Consider the following 23,121-nt stretch of genomic DNA (forward strand, 5'->3'; position numbering starts at 1 on the left):
AATGACGTGTTAAATGTTACACACTGTCCCACCTGTCAGCGCCTCCTGCTGAGGTGCCCTTGAGCAAGACATTTGAACCTCAATTGCTTCGCTGTTTGATGGCCAACAGTAGAAAGCTGCGGTTGCACCGAGCGACTCCCAGGTGTGAATGTCTGAGGCGGAGGGTGGTGCTGAAAAAGAGCGCACATGCTCAGCAAATCGTCCCCGGGTGTGTAAAAGTTTGAACAAAGGTTCTTTTTTTTTTTTTTAATTGCTTGTCACAGCAATTCAGATGCCCAGTGCAGATTGAGTTACCTCTGAGTTGGAGCCCTGTCCAGAGAGAGAGAGAGAGAGAGAGAGAGAGAGAGAGAGAGGGGGCATATTCTCTGTGCCATGTGGGCAGGAATACGCCCACCCTCCTTCCCCTTTCCCATATTTACCAGTCATGCAGGCCATAACGTGAATGGAGCATAAAGCACTAAATTCCCCTGTCTCCTCTTCTTCTTCTTCTTCTTCTTCTTCTTCTTCTTCTTCTTCTCTCTTCTCAATTCCTTTTTACTCTCTATCGCCAAACTTCTGGACAATTTGCCCTTCAAGATGGACTTCGCTTTTCAATTTGTGTATGTGTGTGTGTATGTACGGTACGTGTGTGTGTGAGCTTCGGTGAGCTTTGGTGAGCTTTTGTGTTTGTTTGTGTGTATATTACCGTCTGGTGCAACTCCTACTTCCAACAGCTGCGCAAAATGCAGCCAGACCTTCCCCTGCCAACTCCCCCTCTTTTCCTACTCCTACTCCGGTTCTGTCTGTCTCTCTGCCTGTCTGTCTGTCTGCCGGCCTCTCTCCCTCTCTCCCTCTCTCAGGCTTTCTCTTTGCTCTCTCTCTCTCTCTCTCTCTTTTACAGCACACACACACGCACACACACACAGACACACACACACACACACACACACACCTCAGGCTGGATATTCATAGCCTCCTCCTCCTTCACTTGACATGGGAGCCCTAACAGATGTGCCCCAGCCTTGAGCTGCCTCTCTCTCTCCCTCCCTCTCTCTCTCCCTCTCTCTCTTCCTCTCTCTCTCTCCCTCCTTCCTTGTGCTTCACTGCTTAACTTATCTATTAAGCTAGAAAAAAGCGAAGCCGACATTTGATTTGAATCTGTACCCATAACCTAAATGATACAGACAAAATGTGAACAATCACTGGGAATTTGGATGAAATAAGGGAATCAGGGTCAGAAAACACATAGCATGATTAATGCCCAGCGGTGCAGCCAAGGTCATGCCAGGTTATGTATTCCACCTCATGTCCAGGTATTTAGAGCCTAATTACCAATTTGAATCTTTAGAATGATTACTGAAGGACTACAGTAGAGCCACCTCCGCACCACTACACTCTACTTTTAGAATAACACAAAGACATTTGGCTTGAGCGGAAAAACACGTAAGATGATAAAAAAAATATATCCCATGCGTGATAATATAGTGTATGATATCTGCTGGTTGTTGATGTTATCTGGTGAAATGAGTCATGCTTCGGTCCTGTGACTAGTGGCCCGGTGTAGAGGCTCCACAGTGAGCGGTTTCCACAGTCTGATTTATCCATACAGTCTGTATGTTAGGTGATTCCAGCCCGCACCTCTCTCTCTCTCTCTCTCTTTCTCTCGCTCTCTCTGTGTCTCTCCTTTTACTCGATTTTACTCGTTTTAATTAATCTGTGCATTTTCCCTTTAATAGCCTATTTTATCTGTCTTTTATTGTACACGTTTTTCTTTTTTTCTCGCATTCTAATTTATTTACAAAGCACAAGATGTTATTATCATATTATTATTATTACAATTATTCTTTCTTTTTTTCTTTCTTTCTTTCTTTCTTCTTTCTATGCCCTTGCTGTCTGCTGCCATAACCTATTGCTGTTTTGGAGTTTACGCGGAGCTTGTTTGTGTGTGTGTGTCTCTGTGTGTGTGTGTATGTGTGTGCGCAAGCGTGCGCGTGCGTGTGGGTGTGTGTGTGCGCAGCCTGTGTTCGTGCCGTGCGCTGGAGGCTTATGGTAATTGCGGTCTCCCGACTGGCCTTCTGGGTAGAGTCTGCGCGAGTGGGAGTGGAGCGAGTCGCTCGGTCTCGGCGGCGTTCATCCATTCTGTGCGGCACTCCCCGTCTAGAGCTCCGTGCGTCCTCGGTGCGAACCGGAGCTACGATCGGGGTGTTTTGTACACTTCGCGGGAAACACAGGACGAAAAGCCAGTCGGAATACCCTTCAGTAACCCCTTTGAGTCACCGATCCCGGTTTGAGAGAGGACATGGAGTGACGGAGAGCGGGAGAAAGAGGCTTTTTTGAGGACGGCGTGCTCCGGTGAAACCCAACATGGCGCTGCTGCGAGGTACGGCCGAGCTGAATTAATTTCTCCGAGTCCGCCGACCTCGCCACCTGTATCCTTTGGGGGGCCCCGGCCGCACGGCGCATTGACTCTCCAAAAACCTACTTAAGGGACCCTAACGGATTTTTTTTTTAAATAGGGGATTTCTCTTTATTCTGACATTTTTCCCCAACACGCAGGATCTTCTTTTTGTTGCTTTATGGAAACCTAAGTGACATTTGCAGCAACAAAAAAAGTCCGCTTGAAATATAATGGGTAAGAGTTGCCTTTAGACAGTAGATAAAACACCGAGAGCTTTATATGTTAGGCTTGTTTTGTTTCGTGACAAGTGGATAACCTGTTAGACACTTTTAGGTGTGTTTTTTTTTTTGTTGGGATTGTCTGTCTCCAGCAGACAGGACCGTAACCGGGCTCTACATAGTCTACGTACGCACGGATCGTTTCTCTCGTAGTTAACTTGGCAAAACAGGAAAAAGGCGTGAGTTGGGGCGCACGGACGACGGCTGGAAATAGTACCAATTAACCAGGTGAGACAATACATGACAAACCAAAATATCCCAAGTAGCCTATGTGTTTTTCTTGTGCATTTATCTTTGTCGGTGAAATCCCCTCGAATAGGCAACACGGGGACAGAAAGCACGTCATTGTGTATTGTTTTAAATTGCCTAGGACAGACAAGTTGTTGTTGTTGTGTTTTAAATGATTCTAGGCTTTCAGACAGTGTGTTTCACATCCAAAACACGATGTCTTCTTGTGGGATTGAGTCTCAACGCCATAGCCCGATGGTGTGCGCAGAGACGGGGAGAGGAACGGCCACTTCTAAGAATAGCGCATAGGGTGGTCTTTGTGCGTTTCGGCGGGGCAGTGGCATGTGGTTGATAAATAACACACACACACACACACAGACACACACACACACACACACACCCACACACACACACACCCACACACATAATGATTCGACCCTGAGCTTGGCCTTTTACCACTGTCCTGTCAACCGGACGGAGGTGAGAAGGACGTCCCAGAGATTAGTGGACTAGAAAGTGACATTGTTTTCGATGGTGAATATTCAAGCTTTTCGCACTCTATTGTGTGCCGAAGTGTGTGAGAGAGTGTGCGCGGGCGCAGTGTTGTGCGTTATGTATATATGTGTGTGTGGGCTGTGCGTGTGTGTGCGCGCACACGGGCTTCTGCGCTAAACAAGGTTACGGAATCCAGCCTCGCCCTGCCAAGGGAAGCGAGCGGTGCTGCTCCGCTTACACACGGTTCAATTCAGTTGGAGGGCATCCCCACGGTGTGTGTGCGTGATGTTAGTGTGTTAAAGTGTGTGTGTGTGTGTGTGTGTTAGCGGGGGAGGTGTGGGGGCTTTGTTTGGACAGAGTGGACGTTGATGAGTCGTCTTGGTCCCAAAGGTAAAGAGTTGGTGGGGGGAGAAAGGGAAGGAGGGGGGGTTAGCCGCTTAGACCTGCTATAGCCAGACGGGACTGTACTCACTCTTCTGTCTAGTTGATGGGAAACACCGTGCTATCGTGCCACCTCACCCTCACTCCCTTCGTATCTTGCAGGTGTTCTCCAATATGACTTTGCGCTACAGCAATTTAACTTCCACTCCCGCACGGATTCTCACTGTGTTATTAGTCCTTGCATTGCAGTGGAGCAGCCTATCCTTTGCGCACAGAGGATCCATAGAGCGCCAGTTTTCCCCAGTCCCGCTACGCGCTGTTCTATTGTAGGGAGCGAACGACACGCCAAACTCCTTTTTAAAAAGGTGTCAATTTAATGTTGCCTTGCTTATCTGCAAACGTACATAGCCTACCCTAGCTATTAAGCATGGATTTAAGAACTTTTACGAATTGTTGGGAGCCACTCTTAAATTCGGCACGCATCCAATCCACCAGTCAGCACTTATTTCAATAAAATGACAACTTAAAGGATCGCCTCGCCTTCCACTGCCACAATCTTCTTCCACAGAAAAACACCGTGGTGGGCGGGTAGCGAGCAGTGCGAACCAGTTCTAAAAGTTGCCGTTTAATTGAAATAAGTGCTGCAAGGCATGTTGGATGTTTGCCGAATTGAATAGCGGCTCCTAACGATTCGTAAAAGGCCCTCTGTGGGTTATGTGCGTTTCGCGATAAGCAAGGCAGCATTAAAGTGAGATATTTTTTTTTTTATCGGAGTTTGGCGGGTCGTTCTCTCCATTTTAAGAGAACGGCTCGTATCGGGGTTAGTTTCCCCCCTCGTGCCGCCGTGCCTGCTGCCTGTCCTGGAGCCACAGAGACACTAATTAGGGGACGCTCTCTTACGACGATCGATGTGGCTCATATTGGCTGGTTCCAGCTCATTGACGAGCTTAGTGAGGGAAGTGGCTAGAGACGACCGAGGGTACACTTCAGCCCCAATAGGCCCAGGATATATCGCTCATAACGCAAGCATCGTCCTGCTTGAATAGGGTCGGGAAGCAAGACCTCGTGTTGAGACCTTGCTCGAGGGAGTAGGAGATTAACCGGTGGGGGGTGGGGCGATTTCAGGGGGCTTTGATACAGAATAGATGCTCAGCCGTATTTAAATGAAGCACGGGGCTCAATTTGGTATGGCAAGGTAGCCTATACGGCACTTGCCTAAGTCCGTGTAAATTTGATATTGTAGGCCTAGTTTATTTTAGAGGGCAAAAATAAAGCAAAAGCGCCAGAAATCTATTTGTAAGTGATAGGCTATCTTTTAATAAATCACATGAGATGATTATTCAGAACCAGTGTTCCTTTTAAGCTGTTAGGTTGGTGACCTACGTCTAATAATTTACCACTGTGACCAAATAGCCTATTAACTTATCATCACTGATTGCTCCATTTGTTCTCAGAAATGTAGTCGATATAACTGAGTTTGGAAGTTCTGGTCTGGTGGCAAATGATATTAGATGCAGATTATGATGTGACTTTGCCATAGCTTAGGGTTTTGTGTGTTGATGTGCTGACATGAAGTTTCCTTTAATTTCCTCATAGGCCAGATAAGACTACTTGGCTCCAGACTGTCAGAAGTGGGCTGGAAAGTATAGTTTTAGCTTTGAATGCGCCTGTAGGTGCCGAAATGGTCGTCTCTTGTCTTGCTTGGGATTTTTGGTTAGGTCCTATTGATTTCTTACAAACAAAAGATAAACAGTGTGGTAAATGTGGAGGTCATCCATTATACAGCCACCATTTAAATAATCGATTTTGTTGCCGGGCTGCCAAATGCTTCCCTCTTTTCGGCCTGATTCTCAATAACTAGGCCCACAAACTTTGAGGCTACAAGATGGTTTATGACTCTGTTCTTAAAGTCACGATTCTGATCTTTCAGTAAGATAAAGCCTGTTCCCCAATTGCTGCATGTTGTTGGACGCCTAAAACAAATACTTCACATTTTGTGTGGGCCGGGTTTATTTATAGTGCAGCCCGTTAGACTGTTTTGCGCATCATTTTCCGCTGTGTGCTGTGAGATCAGTGTAGGGCTGATCTGTTTTCCAGGTGCTATAACACAGAAGGGGAGGGGAGGGTGGTGCTTGCTGTAGATTGACACATATTGTTTTTTTTAATCACCCGAGAGGATCTCGCACTACTTCCAAAAATAATGTTTTATGCCAGTAGTTGTCAAAGTGGGGTCCGGGGACCTCCTGGGGTCCTTGAGGAGAATCCACGGGGTCCCACAGCAAAATGAGGAATAATTTAATTTCACTGTAATTTCATTCACTAGGAATTATCCCCAATTAGAGAATGGATAAGAACGACTATTCCAATCATAGGTTTCATTCATTATTATTTCCCCACATAAAGTACGCTATAGGCAGTAAGACCATTCAATAAAATAACAACAATAACAAATAGGCTATGTCCTATATCTTTATCAAATGGGGTTCCGTGGGGATCTAATGTGTGTGTTTGGGTGTCCGTGACTCTGTTTTATACCGTGCTTTAGAGAAATTCGCTGTTGTTGACTCTGAATTTCAGAATAGAGGGGTGATGTACCTTATAGGCAACATCAGCCCCGGGCCTGCTGGGCATATTGTCACGCCGTGGGACGGATCTTGGATGTGTGACAGCGGGCCTGTCAGCGTGGCTCTCGTGGGGCGGCCGGGGAAATTGTAATCTGCTGCGTTTATAGAGACAATCACACCGCCTCCATTTTAAACCCATTAACCCGCTGTTTGTCCGGTTTTTTCTAATCTACTGGAATCAATGGAACCGACGAGGAGGATAGGCCTATTATGCGCAAGTACGTCGATATAATCCGCTTCCATCACGGGGCCACCTTTGCATATAGCCTATACTGACTTGTTGGAAATAAAGCTGACTTGTTGGAAATAAAGCAAACAGCAACTGGTAGTCAAAAGAAAGACTGCGTGTTCCGTTTTTATCCCATCGGAGACAAGAGGTCTGTATTATTGTCGTCGCGCATGCTTTTATTCCTCACGTCTGGATATAAAACAACAATCTCAACACTGGCGCTGCGCTCATGGTTGCTCATGCGAGGTGCATGTGAACAAAAGCGGAGGCACGGCGGAGAGCCGAGGAGAGATCGGGTTTCCAGGCGCTGCACGGCTCCCGGAGGAGACGTCACGGTTTGATTGAAGCTGTGCTCCGTCCAGGCCTCCCGGGACCTCGCGATGAAACGGGAGAGGCCCTCTTTTTTTTCTTTCTTTCTCTCTCTCCCCCTCTCTCTCTCGCTCTCTCTCTTTCGCTCTCTCTCTCTCCCTCTCTCTCTCCCCCTGCGCTCCACAAAGCTTTTTGTTCCGTCGAGGTTTGGAGCGGAGCGCACGGATCACTTCCCCACAGAGAGACGTGTCACTGCCCCCACAGCCAGTGTGTAGCGCCCACAGAGAGGGAGACCCGGGGCAGGACGCACCGAGAGCCCAAATCACACCTTATTCTCTTATTTTCACTGACACCGGCGACTGCCCGCACGGCAAAGAAACCGTGCTTCCATTGTGTTTTTGTAGCCTAAAAACACGGTGTGTGCACACTACGGACATAACTTTGCCATAAAGTGAGTCCAAGTTTGATCTTGGAGATTTTTATCATATAGTAGAGAGCAAAAATCAACCAAAATTGCCCGAAATCTATTTGGAAGCCGTATCTAAAAAAAAGTCACGTCACGGGAGCATTCAGAGCCAATTAATGTTCCCTCTGTTTGCGTTTGGTGACCTCGGTCTAATCGTTTATCAAATCGACCAAATGATAACATCTGGTCAAACATTACGCCACCTATCTCCAAGAGCAACTTTGCAAGTTTTGGTTGTAAATGATGCAGGGCTTTGATTTGATATTAAATGCAGGGACTAATGAATGTCTGTAGCCTATAAAATGCAGCAAAATCTCAAGATGAGCATTTTATTTTAGAGGCGTTATTCTGTTACTGACCTCAATCTGGCCTATTGGAAGATAGATTTAGGTGCAGAATAATGATGACGCATCATCGCTCCGCTCCTTCTAGTCTCTGCAGGCCCAGTCTTGATCAAGCGTCCTCGTTTGTTTTTAGATGTCGGTGCCTCGGGCATCTATCTGACGAAATCCCACAGACACTTGGCAGCGCAGCGGGGTGATGGCGATAGGAGTGTATTTCACCAATCCCGTGTCTTCAAAGACCCAGAAACGAGTCATCTGCTCTCTGGATGGCATATCATTACAGTGATATAGTGGTAGGTAAATAAAAAGGCGGATAAACTATGACCTGCAGTCGGTGATCATCACAGGGCAGCAGCAACCACCAGTGTAATTATATTTCCAGAAGATGAATTAATTCCTACCTTTTCCCCCTCCAAAGGACTATGTTCATATAATTTAGGCTACATCTATTTTCCTCAAAGATTTTTCAGCCTAAAAATGTGGGGGAACTCTATTATGCAAATCAAAAAGGTGTGCAAAAGGCGTGGGTTTACCTCACAGTGGTTCGGCACCTGTCTATATTGACATTCATTTAATTTGCGCCTTAACACATCACATTAATTAAGCCTATCCTCCTCTCTAAGCGGAGCATTTATCCCGTAGCCTATGGGGGCAGGGGTAGTGATCAGTCCCAGCTCCATCGTGCTTTTATTAGAAATATTCAACACATGAAACGCCCGCATTTCAAAGAAAAGTCAAGAAACTCCCGGTGAACGCGGGCCGACTCGTGCATGCGCATCCCTATTACAATCGGGTCCCTTTGGAGACATAAAGGGCCATTTAGTCCTCATTTGGCCCGGGATGAATAGGACCAGTTCAGCAGCCGTCGCCCGGTCTCTAGTGACAGCACGGGGGGCCTCACAATGTCGCCGTTGTTGACGGCCGTGCTGCCGAGGGGGGGGATTGAACCGTGCACCGACTTGCATGCGGCTGTGCAGCGGCCCGGGAGGACGCAGGGGCCCTTGTTTACAGCTCGACCGCTAATAATGTGACAGCTGAAGAGCCGCCGCTGGCTCCTTCTAGGCTTCCCTGCCTCCATCCCTCTCTGTCTCCGTTCAGTGACTTTATTGATACGACTGTTTATCAGAAACTACACTGATAAAGCAGTAGGCCTATATAATGTTAATTAAAAAAAAAAGTTATAGCCTCCATCCAAGCAATATTGAGATGATCAATTAGGCTACTTGATTTGAACACATGTAGGCCTAATCATCAATATCGATAACAATTAAAAAATTTAGAGCATAGTTTGGCCCATGCAAAGTCAAAAGCCACAAAAGACATGCCGCCTGCTCGCTCGCTCTCTCGCGCTCTCTCACTCTCTCGCTCCCCTTCGTTCTCCATACTGATGTGATGCACACATAAACGTGGGGGTGGGATGGGGGAGGGGGCTGACAGGCCTAAATTGCTCGCCTGTCATTGGCTGTGTAGTTATTAGTATGGTTTTGGTCTCCGTTAATTTAGCCAGTGCGCTAAAAGAGCCGTGCCTTTTCTCAGATTTGCTTCCGCTGATTTATATTTTGTTCACCGGCGGTATGTGCTGAATTCCTTTCGCTTTGGACGCGCGCGCGCGCGCACACACACACACACATACGCGCACACACACACAGCGTCGCGGTGCTGTGTGTGTGTGCACTTAATCCGTGTTTATCCCCACCCCACCCCCGTCGCTGCGGAGATTATCCTGCGTCACACTGCATTTTTTTTTAGAGCCGATCGGAGCTCTGCGCTTCAGAGAGCCTGGCAGAGCTCCAGGGACAAAGAGCAAGAGGGCGCCTACACTCCTGCTCGGCTATATGGCACGGCACGGCACGGCTCCTTTTTAGTCCCATATCCCCCATGCACGTCCACCTATAGCCTACTGCCGAACAGACCTGTAAAACGTGTTGTGCAACAGTCAGATCATAAACACACAGTATTGCAATGAGCGGTGCGCTAATACCCGGCTCGTCTACTGTGGATCGGCGTCTCGTGCCATTTAATTCTCGGTGTCTTGCTCAAGGGCTCTTCGACAGGAAACGCGGCTGCAATTGATGCAGGGATCGAACCTGTGACCTTTCGGGGAGCCTGCGGGCTGATTCCTCCACCGCCGCCCCCTCCCTCTCGCTTACTCATTCACCCTCAGTCTCTCTGACACACGCAAACACTATTGCACGGGAGCGGAGAGGCCGGGACAGGGTCGGCGCTGGTCGGGAGGAAATGATGAGCGGCACCGGTGTTTGTTCCGCCACGTATCACGGGTCACGGAGAGTTCAAGTCGCAGTAGTCAGTCACAGGAAACGAGTCCGGCTCGCAAGGAAAAGCGTTTTCCAGTCTCCTCTCTCCCTCTCTCTGTCTGTCTTTCTGTCTCTCTCCCCGTCTCCCTTCATCTAACCGTTTGCGCCTCCCTCTCAAAAAAGAGCATAATAGGCTATACCGACTGGACATTGGGCCATACGAGGCTCCGCTAAAAAACACCCGGTGGTTTTCGGTTTAATGGTGCGAATCGGGGCTCCGCTCCAGCGGTCTGGTTTATAAACGCAGCCCCGGCCGCTGCGCTCCTCCTCCCCCCGCCTGCCTGCTCGCTGTGCCGGCCAGTGTGATGGATTGGACGGCCGTCGGGAGTTGTTTGTTGCGCAAACTATTCTTAGCAGCGGGGATGGGCGTCAACACACTCTGCCTTTTCCCTTTTCCTCTCCTGTCCCCTCTCCCTCTCGCTCTCTCTCTCTCTCTCTCTCTCTCTCTCTCTCTCTCTAACTCTCTAATGCAGTGTCATTATTGGTAAGACCGCTTATCAGAAACAATATTGCCGAAGCAGTAGCCTATACAAAATCCAAATTCTCCGGAAAAAAAACAAAGAAAAAACAGCCAACAACAGTTTAACGGCTATGTTCAAACCGCATTGAAATGATAAATTATGTGGTTCGAAAACATCAATAGTAGCCTATAATATCGTGAATCCCCCTCTCTCCTTCATTACACTTCATTATACGCTTTATTTGCATGATGAACAGTATTGCCAAAGCACCTAAATTCATAGAATAAAGGTAATCAAAATCAATAACTAGTATAACAATTAACATCTGTTCCGCCAGTATGACCGTGTGTGCCTCTCCCTCTCTCTCTGACGCACACACGCAATTTAACAATGAGCAGTAGTTTGGTGATGCACAGTCACCAGTGACCAATGGGTTTTGCCCATAGTAGCCTAGTACGTGTGTAACCTACTTGCTGTGTGCAAATGGTTTTTGCCGCAATTTTGATAAGCTCTCAATTAGAGCTTTGGGCAGCGCAGGTTAAGCAAACAGTTGAGCTTTACTCTAGGTGACGCAGGCTATATGTGCCGTCTATTATAAACCTCATAGGCTTAAACCTAAGCTTGACGCGTGGTGCAGCCTATCATCTTTGCTGGACTAGTATTAATTTCATGAAAACTGCAGGTGCCGTGGCTCCACCAGCGGACAGTAGACTTGGTCGGTCATGAGCACATGGGTCGCTGCTTTTGAGGAGATAATGGGCCACCTGACTATCTCTCTGCCACACTGGCCTGAGCAGGAACATTTCATTTCCTTTCTCAGATGTCTCCCAACTTTTTTTCTGGGGAGGCGGCTGTGTGATAGTTGCATTTACGTGCGTTCGTGTGTGTGTGTGAGAGAGAGAGAGAGATTTCGGTAAGATATGGACAGTGAAGCAGCAGCTCGTGTTTTTAAATGGAAACGGCCATAAACGCAGAATTTCAGCGAAGATCTGCGTTTTGTATAAGAGGCTTATATTATTTTTTCTTCTTGTTGTTCGGTCTCCGTAAACGCAGACTTCGTATTCCAGCGCGAGGAGCCGCTCTGTGAAATGGTTTCCTGTGTGTGTGTGTGCGCGCGCGTGCGTTTGAGCGGGGGGGGGGCTACATGTGTAGGCTACATGTGCACATGTAGCCTACACACTCACGCACATACACACTCACGCACAGAGCATTTCAGTTCCGTCAAATGCGGATGTTGTTGAGGCAGGCCGGCCCCGGGGAGGTGGGGAGGAGGTGGTGGGGGGGTGACTGAGGCAGGGGGGGGGGGAGGGCGTGCCGAGGGACCCAGAGGAGGCTGATTAATGGGCCCCGGGTCACGGTAATAAAAGTGGCGTGCCAGCGGCGGCAGCGAGGCTCAGAGGCGTTTCTCTCTGATGATGGAGGAGCCGAGTTTCTCTGCTGCTCTCAGCACTGTCGAGCACGGCCAGGCTTCACTTTTACTATATTAGGGACCTCCCCCCCCCCCCCACCTCATCATCCCCGCATTGGCTCTTCTGGCTGGGCTTCGCTGCAAAACTGTCCATCTTATCAAGTCATTAAGTCTAGTATTGGGTCTTAAAACTCTTGCTTTCCTTAAAACAATGGCAAAAAAAAAAATCTGCCGGCAGGTAGTGATAATTTCACTTTTTTTCCATTGCAGTTTCACCTGTTTTTAGAAAGTGACAGTGTCTTGAAACAAGGCAGATCACTCTGCCAGTATCAAGATAATTCCACTTTAAGAAAGTTCTTGAAACAATGTCATTATCTCACATAATTGGCAGATTTTTGCACTTGTTTTAAGAAAAAAGTAAGATTTCATGACGCAGTGCTAGACTAAATTACTTAAGATGGACTTTTTTTTTATCAGCTCTGCTTTGTTAGTCCTAACTTTGTGACAGCCATTGGTTAGTGAGAGTAAATGGTCAATTACAAGGATAGAGTAATATGGAATGCATAGTTGAGTCATAGCTCCAATGTGAACAGATTGTTTTTTTTTTTTTGTTGCTTAGCATTTAGTAGTTTTGGTGTTAGTTAGTTGCAGACAAGCAAAGAGTTAGTCTTCTTCAAGGGCTTTCTAATTGCATTGTTACACTAATAAAGTTGTTAAAACCTGCATGATGGATTTATTCTATTGTCTTTAGGGGATGGTTGGTGCTCATCAGACAGCTGACAAAAGAACAGATTAAATGTTAAAGCCCAATTATTACGTTTGACATTTCTTGAACCGTAGCACTTGCTGATGAAAAAATGAAAATCATTTTCCTTTAACTTTTTACATTTCACCTTAATTTAATATAACAGGACTGTTATGCTCCAATGCTGTAAAAAAAATACAAACTTTTACAGATTAAAGTGCATTTCACACATTGAAGGATCTTGGTGTTTTTTTGCTCCCTGTCATTAGAGTCTTGTGATTTCTAAAAGCTAGCCTCTGGAAATCTATACCCTACAGTACTCTTATTTACACGATGATATTTTCTGAGTTTCTGACAAACAAAGAAAAGCGAACAATTTCCAATTCCAAGATGCATGTTGGTCTTGGGTTATTTTTTCTTGCTCTATACCTGTTCTATGTTTTTGCCTTGCTGAATGAATCTTTTGTTTATTGTACATTTCGGTGTGTTGGCTCTTTGTCCCTTGCATACATTTATGCATGTGTGTGTGTCTGCATGTGTGGTTTTTTTTCTGTGTGTTTTGGTGTGAGTGTTTGTTGATCCGTGGCTCTGTGTTGGCGGGCGGTAAATGGTCTCCCACCGTACCGGTCTCTGATGTATAATCTTCCCTCGCTCTGCTGGCTGAGGCAGCCGAGAGAGCGGGTCAAGGAGGGCGCAGAAAAACCAGTGTGTGGAGAACGTGACTGAATAGACACGGCCCCACAATGCACGTCTAGCCCACTGGGTGGGCGGGAGTGGGGCCCTGGTGGGGGTGGGGGAGGGTTGTAGGGGGAGGGGGAGTTGCTGAGGGGTGTTGACGGGTAGGAGGGGAGGGAAGGGGGCCCACACAGCGCTTTCATCTCCAGTGACTACTTCAGTAGAGTGGTGTGTGTGTGTGTGTGTGTGTGTGTGTGTGTGTGTGTGTGTGGATGAGAGAGTGAGAGGAAGGGCAATGATAGCTATAGCTAGCAGCGCCATTATCTTCCCTTCCTTCATACCTTTACCCCGCTCCCTCTTTGTCTCTCTCACATCTCTCCACCGCATGCAATATGAAGCAATGATGCCCATTAAGTCCATATATTATTAATGTCAATATATTATTTAATTTTGTTTGTGTGCCCAAGAATTCAAATATGTGTAATCCTCCATGTGTGTTCTCTTTATATGTTGTAATCAAATGTTCTAGAGCTTTTTAAAACCGCCAGCCCAAGGTTTCCTTGACAGTGGCATTTCAGCAGAGCTGTGTGTGTGTGTGTGTGTGTGTGTGTGTGTGTGTGCGTGCGTGCGTGCGTGCATGCATGCAGCAGAGCCAAGACACTGACTGCTAAGTGTTTGCTCGTCTCCACAGGGCAACATCTGTTCGTGATGTCGATGCTGAGACACAGACCAACCTGGAACTAAGACAAGGGAACCACATCACACAAAACATGGCAAGTCCTCCTGCTCCTTCTCAGCTCTGTTTACAGTCATCTGTCACATGAGTCACTATTATCCGGAAATACACACATGGTCTGTTTCATTATGTGCATGCAAGCTAGGAACATTATGAGACATCTATCACTTGCTAAATTTGTGCTGTGTTTTGCAGTGGTTATTCTGCTTAATGGTTTTACACTTGCATGCATTCAAAGTCATAATTCCAAATGGTATTTGAGGGATCTGCTGTGTGTGATTCTAGATGTCAGATGAACCTCTATAATGGGTTTAGAGTAATGCTGTTTTTGCTGCAGGTGGATGCAAGGTTAACGCCCCTGGCAGCCATGGGGCTGGACCGAGGCACTCTGATGCGCGATGGTCTTCGCATCCACGGTGGGGTTGTCTACCCAGGGATCCGAGCGCTGCCGACTGAGAAGAGCCGCGAGGGGGCAGCCCTCCCCCTCAGCTATGGCAGGGACGGTCTCCCAGAGCTCATCTACAAGCCTGATGGCTCCTTGGACAGTCGTAAGCCCACTAATGGATACCTGGGCCTCTACAAGGGCACCCCACCAGGCCTCCACAAGCCCATGCTGGTTTCTGGGGCTGGAGCTGATGGCCTGGGCCTGGAACGCAGAGGAGTAGGGCCTGGGGAGAAGGCATCTGAACTGGGCTTGGCGGGCGCCGGTGGCAGCTACATCCGCCTGCCCTGGCTGAGCCCCTACCCTGAAGCAAGCATGTATCCCTTCATGGACTCATCCAAGTATGCGGCTCTGAGCATGTACAAAGCCTCCTTACTCAGCCAGCCCAACCCCTATCTGCCCCAGCACCTGGCCTACCAGTCTCTGTGTGCAGCCCAGGGGGGCAGTGTGAACCCTGCTGCAGCCGCCTCTGCTGCAGAGAGGCTCTACTATATGCCCCCCTATCCTCCCTCTCCCATCTCCTCTCCCCTGGTGGCGCCCCCTATGAGGATTCCTGCCGTCACAGTTGCCCCCACGTCGCTGGTGCACTGCCAGGACAAAGGGCTTACTGTCGGGCCTCCATTTGGGCAGCAGCTTCACCAACCTTCCCCTCATCCTCAGCACCATCAGGCCACAGACAGAGATCGGTCCCCGAATAGGAACAGTAAACCAAGCAGACCCCCTTCTAGAAAAAGCTCTAGCAACAACAGCAGCAGCAGTAGTAGTGCTACCGGTACCAATGGTGGGAATAATAGCAGTCTTCCCATCGATTCTTCTCCTCATGCTTCTTCTCGCCTCCCCCAGCCTCCCCCTCCTGCTCTCATTGACAGTTCCCTGGATTTACAGAGGCCAGTCCCTAGGATAGGCCAACCACCCACCTCCTCCACCTCTTCAATATCTGCCTCCTCCTCCTCCACCCAGTCCATGCCTCATCCGTTCTCTGTGAGCAGCATGGCATCAGAGCAGCCCTCTCCTGCCCGACCCAGCCCCCACAAACCCAGGCCGAGAGATGGGGCGCCTGAGCACAGAGGTGTGGGGGGTGAGAGGAGACCCAGCAGGTCACCCTCCAAACCCAATTATGATCGGCCAGCTCACCAGCCCCCAGTTACCAAAGACCCAACAGAGAAGCCCTTGGACCTGTCTGGAAGGATGCTGGAGTTTGGCCTGCCTCCTAATGGATTCCCTGTTAAGATGGACGCTTTGGCTCCAGGAGCACGCTATGGACTTCCCCCCAGCCGAGAGCTCTTAAAGGAGACCCTGTCCCTGTCTCCTTCCTCCCACCCTCACTCTGTGGTCAGCAGCACTTCCTCCAAGGCCTCTGAGAGGCCAGAGATGATCAGCACTTTACACTCCTCCTGGGTGGTACCCACCCCCTCTTCCTCCCATACACAGCACACTGCAGGCTTGCCCCCCTCTCCAAGGTCAAACCCAGACCTGGGCCCTCACCAAGCCAAAGGCTCCTCTCCCTCTGTCATCAAACACAAGGGTCTGGAGAGAGTCCTCCCCCAGCAACGTAGTTCATCCTGTCCAAGGATAGGGGAGTCCAACCATACAGTGTCCTCCACTCAACACTCTGGCTCCACTCTGGTCACGTCCAGGCCCCTCTCTCCCAAGCCCAACGGTGACTGGGCCAAACATAGCCCCAGCCAATCGGAGCATCCTCCAGTTCTGGGTCACCACAGAGAGGGAACAGAGAAGTCCTCTCAAACCTCTAAGAGAGGTGAAACCACTCCAGAGGTGTCATCATACAAGAGGCCCAGTTTGGAGAATGGTCACCCTCCTGGCCACCTTTACCTTTCTCAGAGTGACGCCTACCTGAACCACAGCTTGGCCTATGCCAATAGATACCTGCACTATTCCATCCCTGACGGCATGGCGTTGCACTCCCTTCCACTGGCAGGCAAAGGCCCAGTCTACCCTCACCCAGTCTTGCTGGGCAGCAACAGCCTTTACCCGGCCCACCTGGCAGCCAAACACCCCTTACCCTACCACAACCTCCCAGCTGGTCCCGGAGGGGAGTACCTCACGTATAACTCCCAGGAGATGGCCCATCCCCTGATGCAGCCTCACCTAGACGCCAAGCCACCAGAGAGGGGAGATGCGAGTCTCAAGCACCGGGGACAGGAGAAATCCCGGGGCCCTGCTGAAGAATGTGGAGGACACAGAGACCGTACGGGTGGGATAGAGATGGGGGAAGGGAGCCAAATGAAACCCGAGAGGGAAGCAGGTGAGCAGGGTGGCAGTCAGAGTAAACCCCTCTCTTCATCTGCATCCTCCAGAGAGAGGATTGTCTGCATCGACCTTGTTCACTCAGACACAGATTTTGAGTCTACCCCGACAGTCCACAAGCAGCCTCCTCATGTCCCCAGCACTAAGGTCAACCAAAATGAATGTTGTCATGGCAACCAAAATCAGACAAAGACTGAGTATGAGCCAAAACACCAACACCACCCTTCTTATCCTCATCCCATCCACCCCGGTCAGAGCCCCACCCTGAAGCCCAACCACATTGACAGACAGCCAGAAACTCCTTTGGGAAACCAAGGGTTTCCCAGGACACAGGCTGTGCTGGTCTGACATCTAGCCCACTCCCGAGCTCTCCAGGCAGGCTAGCCGGGCAGAAGAGAGTCCTGAAGAATGGAGCCCCAGCCCAGACCCTGGAGACCAGGACCAGAGCACCTTGCGCTGTGCCCGCACGTCCGGGGAGCGCAGCTCTGGAAAGGACAAAGGAGACAGGGACAGACGAGCACTTTCATACCCTGCCCAGCACTGCACAGATTTGGTGACGGAGGCAGAGCGGGAAAAGGTGCACGAGAGAGAGACTGAGAGGGAAGACAGCATTGTGGACCCAGAGGACTCTCACGGAGAAGGGGATGACGAGGAAGAGGATGGCCAGAGTTCATCTAAAAGCGCTCGGAGATCCAGCCTGGCCAAGAGGATCGCTAACTCCTCAGGCTACGTTGGCGACCGCTTCAAATGTGTCACCACCGAGCTGTACGCTGACTCCAGCAAGCTGAGCCGCGAGCAGAGAGCCCTGCAGGTGAGGCCATTAACACATGCATATATGTCGGGCTTAGGGTGGGAGTTGGGCTGGGAGAGGTCATTATGAGCAGGGGCTTCGTATCTTCAGACACTTAAAACATGCATTCAATTGTACCATCCAAGCAGGAATCAAACCCACAACTCTTCTCTTATCCAGGGCTGCTGTCTCTATTTCCTTTTCACAATATTCGTAAATGTCTGTGGAATGAACCCCGCATGAATTTGGCATACTCCACATTTACAACATATTTCAGAATGATACAGCTGCCGTCATGCTGCTGCCCTGGCCATAGGCTTGACCCCATAGTTTATCATTGCATCAGTGAGGTGGTGCAAGGCTAGTTGAAGCCCTCTACCAGGCAGCAAGTTAGTTGGAGGGCAGTTCAAAGGTTAACCAGGGCTGCCATCTCTATATGTTGATTAGGGAGCAGCCAGTGTAAAGGTTATTTCCGTGTCCGTGCGTGTGTGTTTGTGTGTCCGTACGTGCTTGTCCGTGTGTGACTGGCTTGGGGCTAAAGCATGTGTTAGTGCTGACTGCGCTATAGAGCCATATAGTTTGAGAGCGTGACTGTGGCAGCCTCACGGTTCACACTGCCTCTGGCTACGCTTAACCCAAAGGTGAGCCGAAGAGGAGGGGTTGCAGTGTGCTTAAAAAGCAGCGGCCGCCCTCTTTGGGGTCCCTCTTAGGTCTCCCGCATGCCCCCACCCCCTGTCCCCCATTCTTCCCCCAGAGCGCCCGCCCTGCCCCGCCTGGTTGCTGTCCAAGGTCATAACTCTCCCCACCGCTCGGCTAAAAGACCCTAGCTCCTCGCACACATCGCACACCATTTGCAAACACACACACAATTACCAGCAGCGTCTCCTGCAGTGTGCCATCGACCTTTCAGCCCCCTCTCACTCATATACACAGTTAAGCTATTTATTTTAGGCCAGTATCTCTGGTTCTACTGCTCAATGTTAAGGACAGAAACACAAATAAACCGTTCGCTACGTTACCAACTGGCTCAGAGGCAGATATGTTAATGGGTTGCATATGTCTGTCTATGTTGTGAACGCACCCCAGAACACTGTGGTTTGTCTGTGTCATGCTTGCTGATGCAGAGCTGCAACTCAAAGCTATCAAACGCTCTATTTCTGGACATTCTGGACAAATTAGATGTGTTTAGTTGAAAAAATAAATGAGACAGCTAAAACTGAATTATCGTCATCAATCATGCTTAGAATCAACAGATTGGTTTGATTCTTTTTAAATTTGTCATTAAGTCAGTTCAGAAATCATTTGATAGTTTTGATGCAGTGTTAATGATTGACCTGTTGACTCATTTTAATTTGATTGTGTGTTGCTTTGTGGGATTGTGGCTGCCTGTTGTTGACTGTGTAAACATATATGTGGAGAGACATTGAACATAAATTCATGAAAAAAAAGATGAAATGATGGACAGATATATTGAGCCCCCCATTCTAATTGCTTAGATGGAAGTCATATCACGAGAGGAGAGTAATATAAGTCAACCTGCAGCTAACTGGGAGGTCAGTTCTTTACATTTCTTATCACATCTACCTCTCTGACAGGCTTTGTCTCCTCTGTATATCTCTGCACACTCCGATCTCTCTTTTTTCCACTCCCCTTTCTTTCCTCTCTCTCTCCCTTATTTACACCCCCCCCCCCCCCCCCCCCTCTCTCTCTCTCTCTCTCTCTCTCTCTCTCTCTCTCTCTCTCTCTCTCTCTCTCTCTCTCTCTGCCTCAGGGCTTAGCCGTATATGTTTCCTAGCCGTGTTCATGTTTCAGGAAGGGAGATGCCAGGACTTAGGCCCCAGAGCGCATGGACTCACAGTGGCTGCAGTAGTCTAACCCGTGTCTGGATGCCATGCTTGTGATTTATCTGTCTACCTCTTTGTCCTGTGTGTGTGTTTGTGTGTGTGTGTGGGTTTAATTTTTTGGCATATTTTTTATTTTGAGACAATGTGATTTCTGATGCAATGTTTGCTTCGGTAGCTGTTGAGACCAGATTGAGGCTTAGAGAGGTGTGTGTGCGCGTGGGCAGACGTTGAGTGGTTTTCATGGGTTTCTCTGCATATCTGTGTGTGTGTGTGTGCGCGCGCGCAGCGGGCGATGATGCGGTTCTCGGAGCTGGAGCTGAAGGAGAAGGAGGGCGGCGGTGTGTGTGTGTCTGCCTCGGCAGCGGCAGCAGGACGGGACTTGGCAGACGGCCAGCGCAGAGAGCGAGCGCTGGAACACTGCCAACACACCACCAGGCAGGGAGAGAGGGAGGGTGAGTAACCCAGCACCACACACACACACACACACACATAATGCACGCACACACACACACACACATACGCGCCCATTCTGCAAATGAACACTCAGAGAGGGACACACACACACAAACAATGGGTGCGCGCACACACTTGCACGCACTTGCAGCAAATGCTGAGGCAAGACCGGGTCACTCTAAAAAAAGACGCTATCTCTTCCACACACACATACAGACACACACAAACATGCACGCACACACACACACACACACACGCACACACTCTTATACAAGCGAGGCAGTGAGAGAGAGAGCGAGAGAGAGAGAGAGGGAGTTTTATTTTCAAGAAGCCTTTTGTGCTTATCTGCGCGGAGAGACGATCGAGAGGGAGGGCAAGAGGAGAAGGAGGGGCAGAGATTGCGTGAGTGAGCGAGCGAGCGAGAGAGAAGGGGAGGAGGAGGGGAAGCGACAGCGAGTTAGAGCAAAAGCGGGGAGAGTTAGTGGGTGAAAGCGGATGGGAGAGCGCAACGGAAAGAGAGAGGGAGGGGAGGGAGGGAGGGGGGGGGGTTAGTTACGTTGGCTGGGAGCCCAGCTGTGTGTTGGAGCGAGGCCGGGGCTGACGTGTGAGCCTAATTATGGCATGGAGAGAGAGAGAGCGGGAGAGACTGAGAGAAGGAGAGAGAGGGGGGGGGAGAGAGGGGGGTTAGAGTCACGCTCTGTGTGGGAAGGGCGTGGTGCGGTCATGCCGTGGGGGAGGACAGAAGTGGGAGTGGGGGGGGGGGGGGGGGTGACGTGCGCAGAGAGAGCGCAGGATGTTTTCTCGCCTCCGCTGGAAGTGCGAGCGGCGGCACTGAACCGTCGGACCGCTGGCTCGGCTCACATCAGATTAAAAAGTCTTTACCCCATCAAAGTTTTACTGCCTGTCTTTAAAGGAGAATAAAAGCTGGCTGGTGTTTAACTGGCATTCTCCCTCTGCCGTCACCCCCTCCCCACCCCACCCCACCCATCCCACCCATCCCGCCCCCACCTCTTGTTTCCCTGTTCTCTTTCTGTCTGGCTGGCTGGTTGGCGGTCTGTCTGTCTGCATTCTCTCCCCGTCTGTCTCCCTTCCTTTCATCTTCTGTTGCTTGTTTTGCCTCTACTCCCCTTCCCCTCCCCTCCCCTCTCCTCCCACTACCCCTCCTCCCCTCCCTGTTTCCGTCTGCTCTGCTCAGGTGTCCGGCCGGCCTACGGCAACAACAGAGTTCCAGTCCTCCAGAGGTGCGGGGGCCAGAGGGAGCCCCTGTCCTCGGGGCAGGGGCTCCCGAACGTCGCCAGGAAGGAAGGGGCCAGGAACGTCGGCCAAGCAAGGCCGCGGGACGGAGCCAGGAAGGTGGCGAGGGAGGCTGAAGGAGGGCATTGTGCGCCCCCCACCTTGGCACCGGCGAACGGGCACCTTCAGGAGAGGGCCTGCCCCGACTCGGCACCTGCCAGGAAACGCCCGCTCGGCCTCAAGGCTGAGGAGGAGGACAGGGAGCGGGAGGAAGGCGACAGGGCGTCCCACCCAGAGAAAAGAGCCAAGATTTCTGCTGGTGAGAATTTCTCGCGCACGCCTCGTCACCCATATCCCAGTACTATTTCCTCACTTCATCTCCTCCCTCTCTTCCCTCTGCGCGTCTCTCTCTCTCAGCCCACTCCTTTTCTCTTTTGCCCCGCGCCGCGCCGAGCTCCGTCTCATCCCTCGTTCTGTTTTTTTTTTTCTTTATCTTCCCATTCCTTCTCGTCGCTCCCTTCTTCCCAATCAATTCCACCTTAAACCCCCTCTGTCACAACCCCCGCTCTTTGTTTCTCCCCCCCCCCCCTCTGTCCCATCTCTCGCTCTGTGTGGCAGCCAGCTCAGAGGAGAGAAGTGTTTAATCCTGCCTTTGAGCGGAGTGCGAGAGAGAAGCGAGGGAGAGGGACAGCCATTCTCTCTCTCTCTTCTTTCAGCTCTGCCGTTCCTCTGCTGCGCTTACCCACCCTCTTCAAAGCTGCTCTTTTCTTCTCTTTTCATCTCCTTTCTTTCTTCCCTCATCTGTTTGGGTTTCTTTCTTTTTTTTTCCCTTCTCTGGCATGAGGTATCGCTCTCGCTCTCCCCGGCGCTGGCAGACGAGTCCAATAGCCGTCCCCCGCGAATTTTGGGGGGAAACTCTCCCTCTGCTTCTCCGGTCTTTCTTTATTTCTTTGTTTCTCCGCCCGACTCTTGACTTCTCTCCCCTTTTTACTCCTCGCCCTCTGTCTGTTTCAAATCCCGTTCTCTGCCTCTGTTGCCTGTGTGCGTGTATGTGTTTAATGTAAGGCTTAGAGGGGGCTTTACAAGCCATCAGTATGTAGTGGTTAATGCCCTTTGTTCTGTTTGCTCTGTTGTGTCTTCAGGTCCGTGTGTGTGTGTGTATACATAGCTGTGTGTAAGAGAAGAGGAGAAGAATATTGTCGTTGTCGGGTGAAAACCTTGTATCCAAAATGTCAACTTTTTAGGAACTAAAAATACAGACTTGGCTTAAGTTTGACCACAATGCATTTCTGCTTTCATCCAGTGGGTTTTGAAAGTGTTCCATAAGACCAAGGGTCGCAGAGCTTTCTCATCCCAAAGAGTTATGAGATTTTCACATGACAACAGCGATATATTTCATACTATTCAATATGAAGCTGTACATGAGAGAGAAAGCAATGCAAAACAGTGTGGATGTTGTGCCTTATCTCCAGATGAGCGCGAGCAGCCGTGCCTTGAAGACGATGACGACGACGAGGTGAGGAAGCTCAAGGTTTGCATCGAGCTGAAGGGGCTGCGGCTCAGCAAGCCCGCCGCCGGCGCAGCTTCGCCCGACGCGCCAGAAATCAAGCAGGAGCGGCCGTGGCCACAGCACCGCCTGCCGCCCCCCCTGGCTCCGAACCCGCGGGACCGCAAGGTCAGGCCCGGCGACCCGGAGGACAGGGCCGCGGCGCAGAGGGCCGAGGTCAACCGGAAGTGGGGCTGCGAGAAGATAGTCAACGGTGAGAGCAAACCGCCGCCGTCCCAACTGCTGCAGCCTGCCTTTGAGTTCAGCCGAGGTGACGGAAATCTATCTTTGGCTTGCGTTTTCGCTTTCTTGTTTATAGGTCTGTGTTTAGGGGCTTTCCCTGAGAGAGTGAGAGAGAGAGAGAGACAGAGAGAGAGAGAAAGAAAGAGAGAGACAGAGAGAGACAAGAGGGGGAGGGGGAGGGGGAGCAGGAGCAGTGAGGTAGGGGATACTTCCTCCTGCCAGGGGAAAAGC

General features: G+C 50.0%; 1 protein-coding gene across 1 annotated transcript in view; it reads left to right on the forward strand.

Annotated features, from left to right (window-relative positions):
- The first annotated feature begins 2,147 nt into the window (after positions 1-2,147).
- bcor (BCL6 corepressor) overlaps positions 2,148-23,121 on the forward strand; it is a 35,384-nt gene continuing 14,410 nt past the window's right edge. Inside the window, 9 exon segments of the mRNA XM_071512341.1 lie at positions 2,148-2,883; positions 14,027-14,108; positions 14,409-17,126; positions 17,128-17,592; positions 19,068-19,124; positions 19,702-19,867; positions 21,064-21,148; positions 21,200-21,420; positions 22,574-22,861. Coding sequence (XP_071368442.1) covers positions 14,106-14,108; positions 14,409-17,126; positions 17,128-17,592; positions 19,068-19,124; positions 19,702-19,867; positions 21,064-21,148; positions 21,200-21,420; positions 22,574-22,861 — 4,003 coding nt within the window. The 5' untranslated portion in view covers positions 2,148-2,883; positions 14,027-14,105.

The sequence above is a fragment of the Centroberyx affinis genome, unplaced genomic scaffold (assembly GCF_046629955.1).
Source record: "Centroberyx affinis isolate AG114_WGS23_722 - 3 ecotype Tasmania unplaced genomic scaffold, CSIRO-AGI_Caff_v1 ptg006245l_1, whole genome shotgun sequence".
Lineage (NCBI taxonomy): Eukaryota > Metazoa > Chordata > Actinopteri > Beryciformes > Berycidae > Centroberyx > Centroberyx affinis.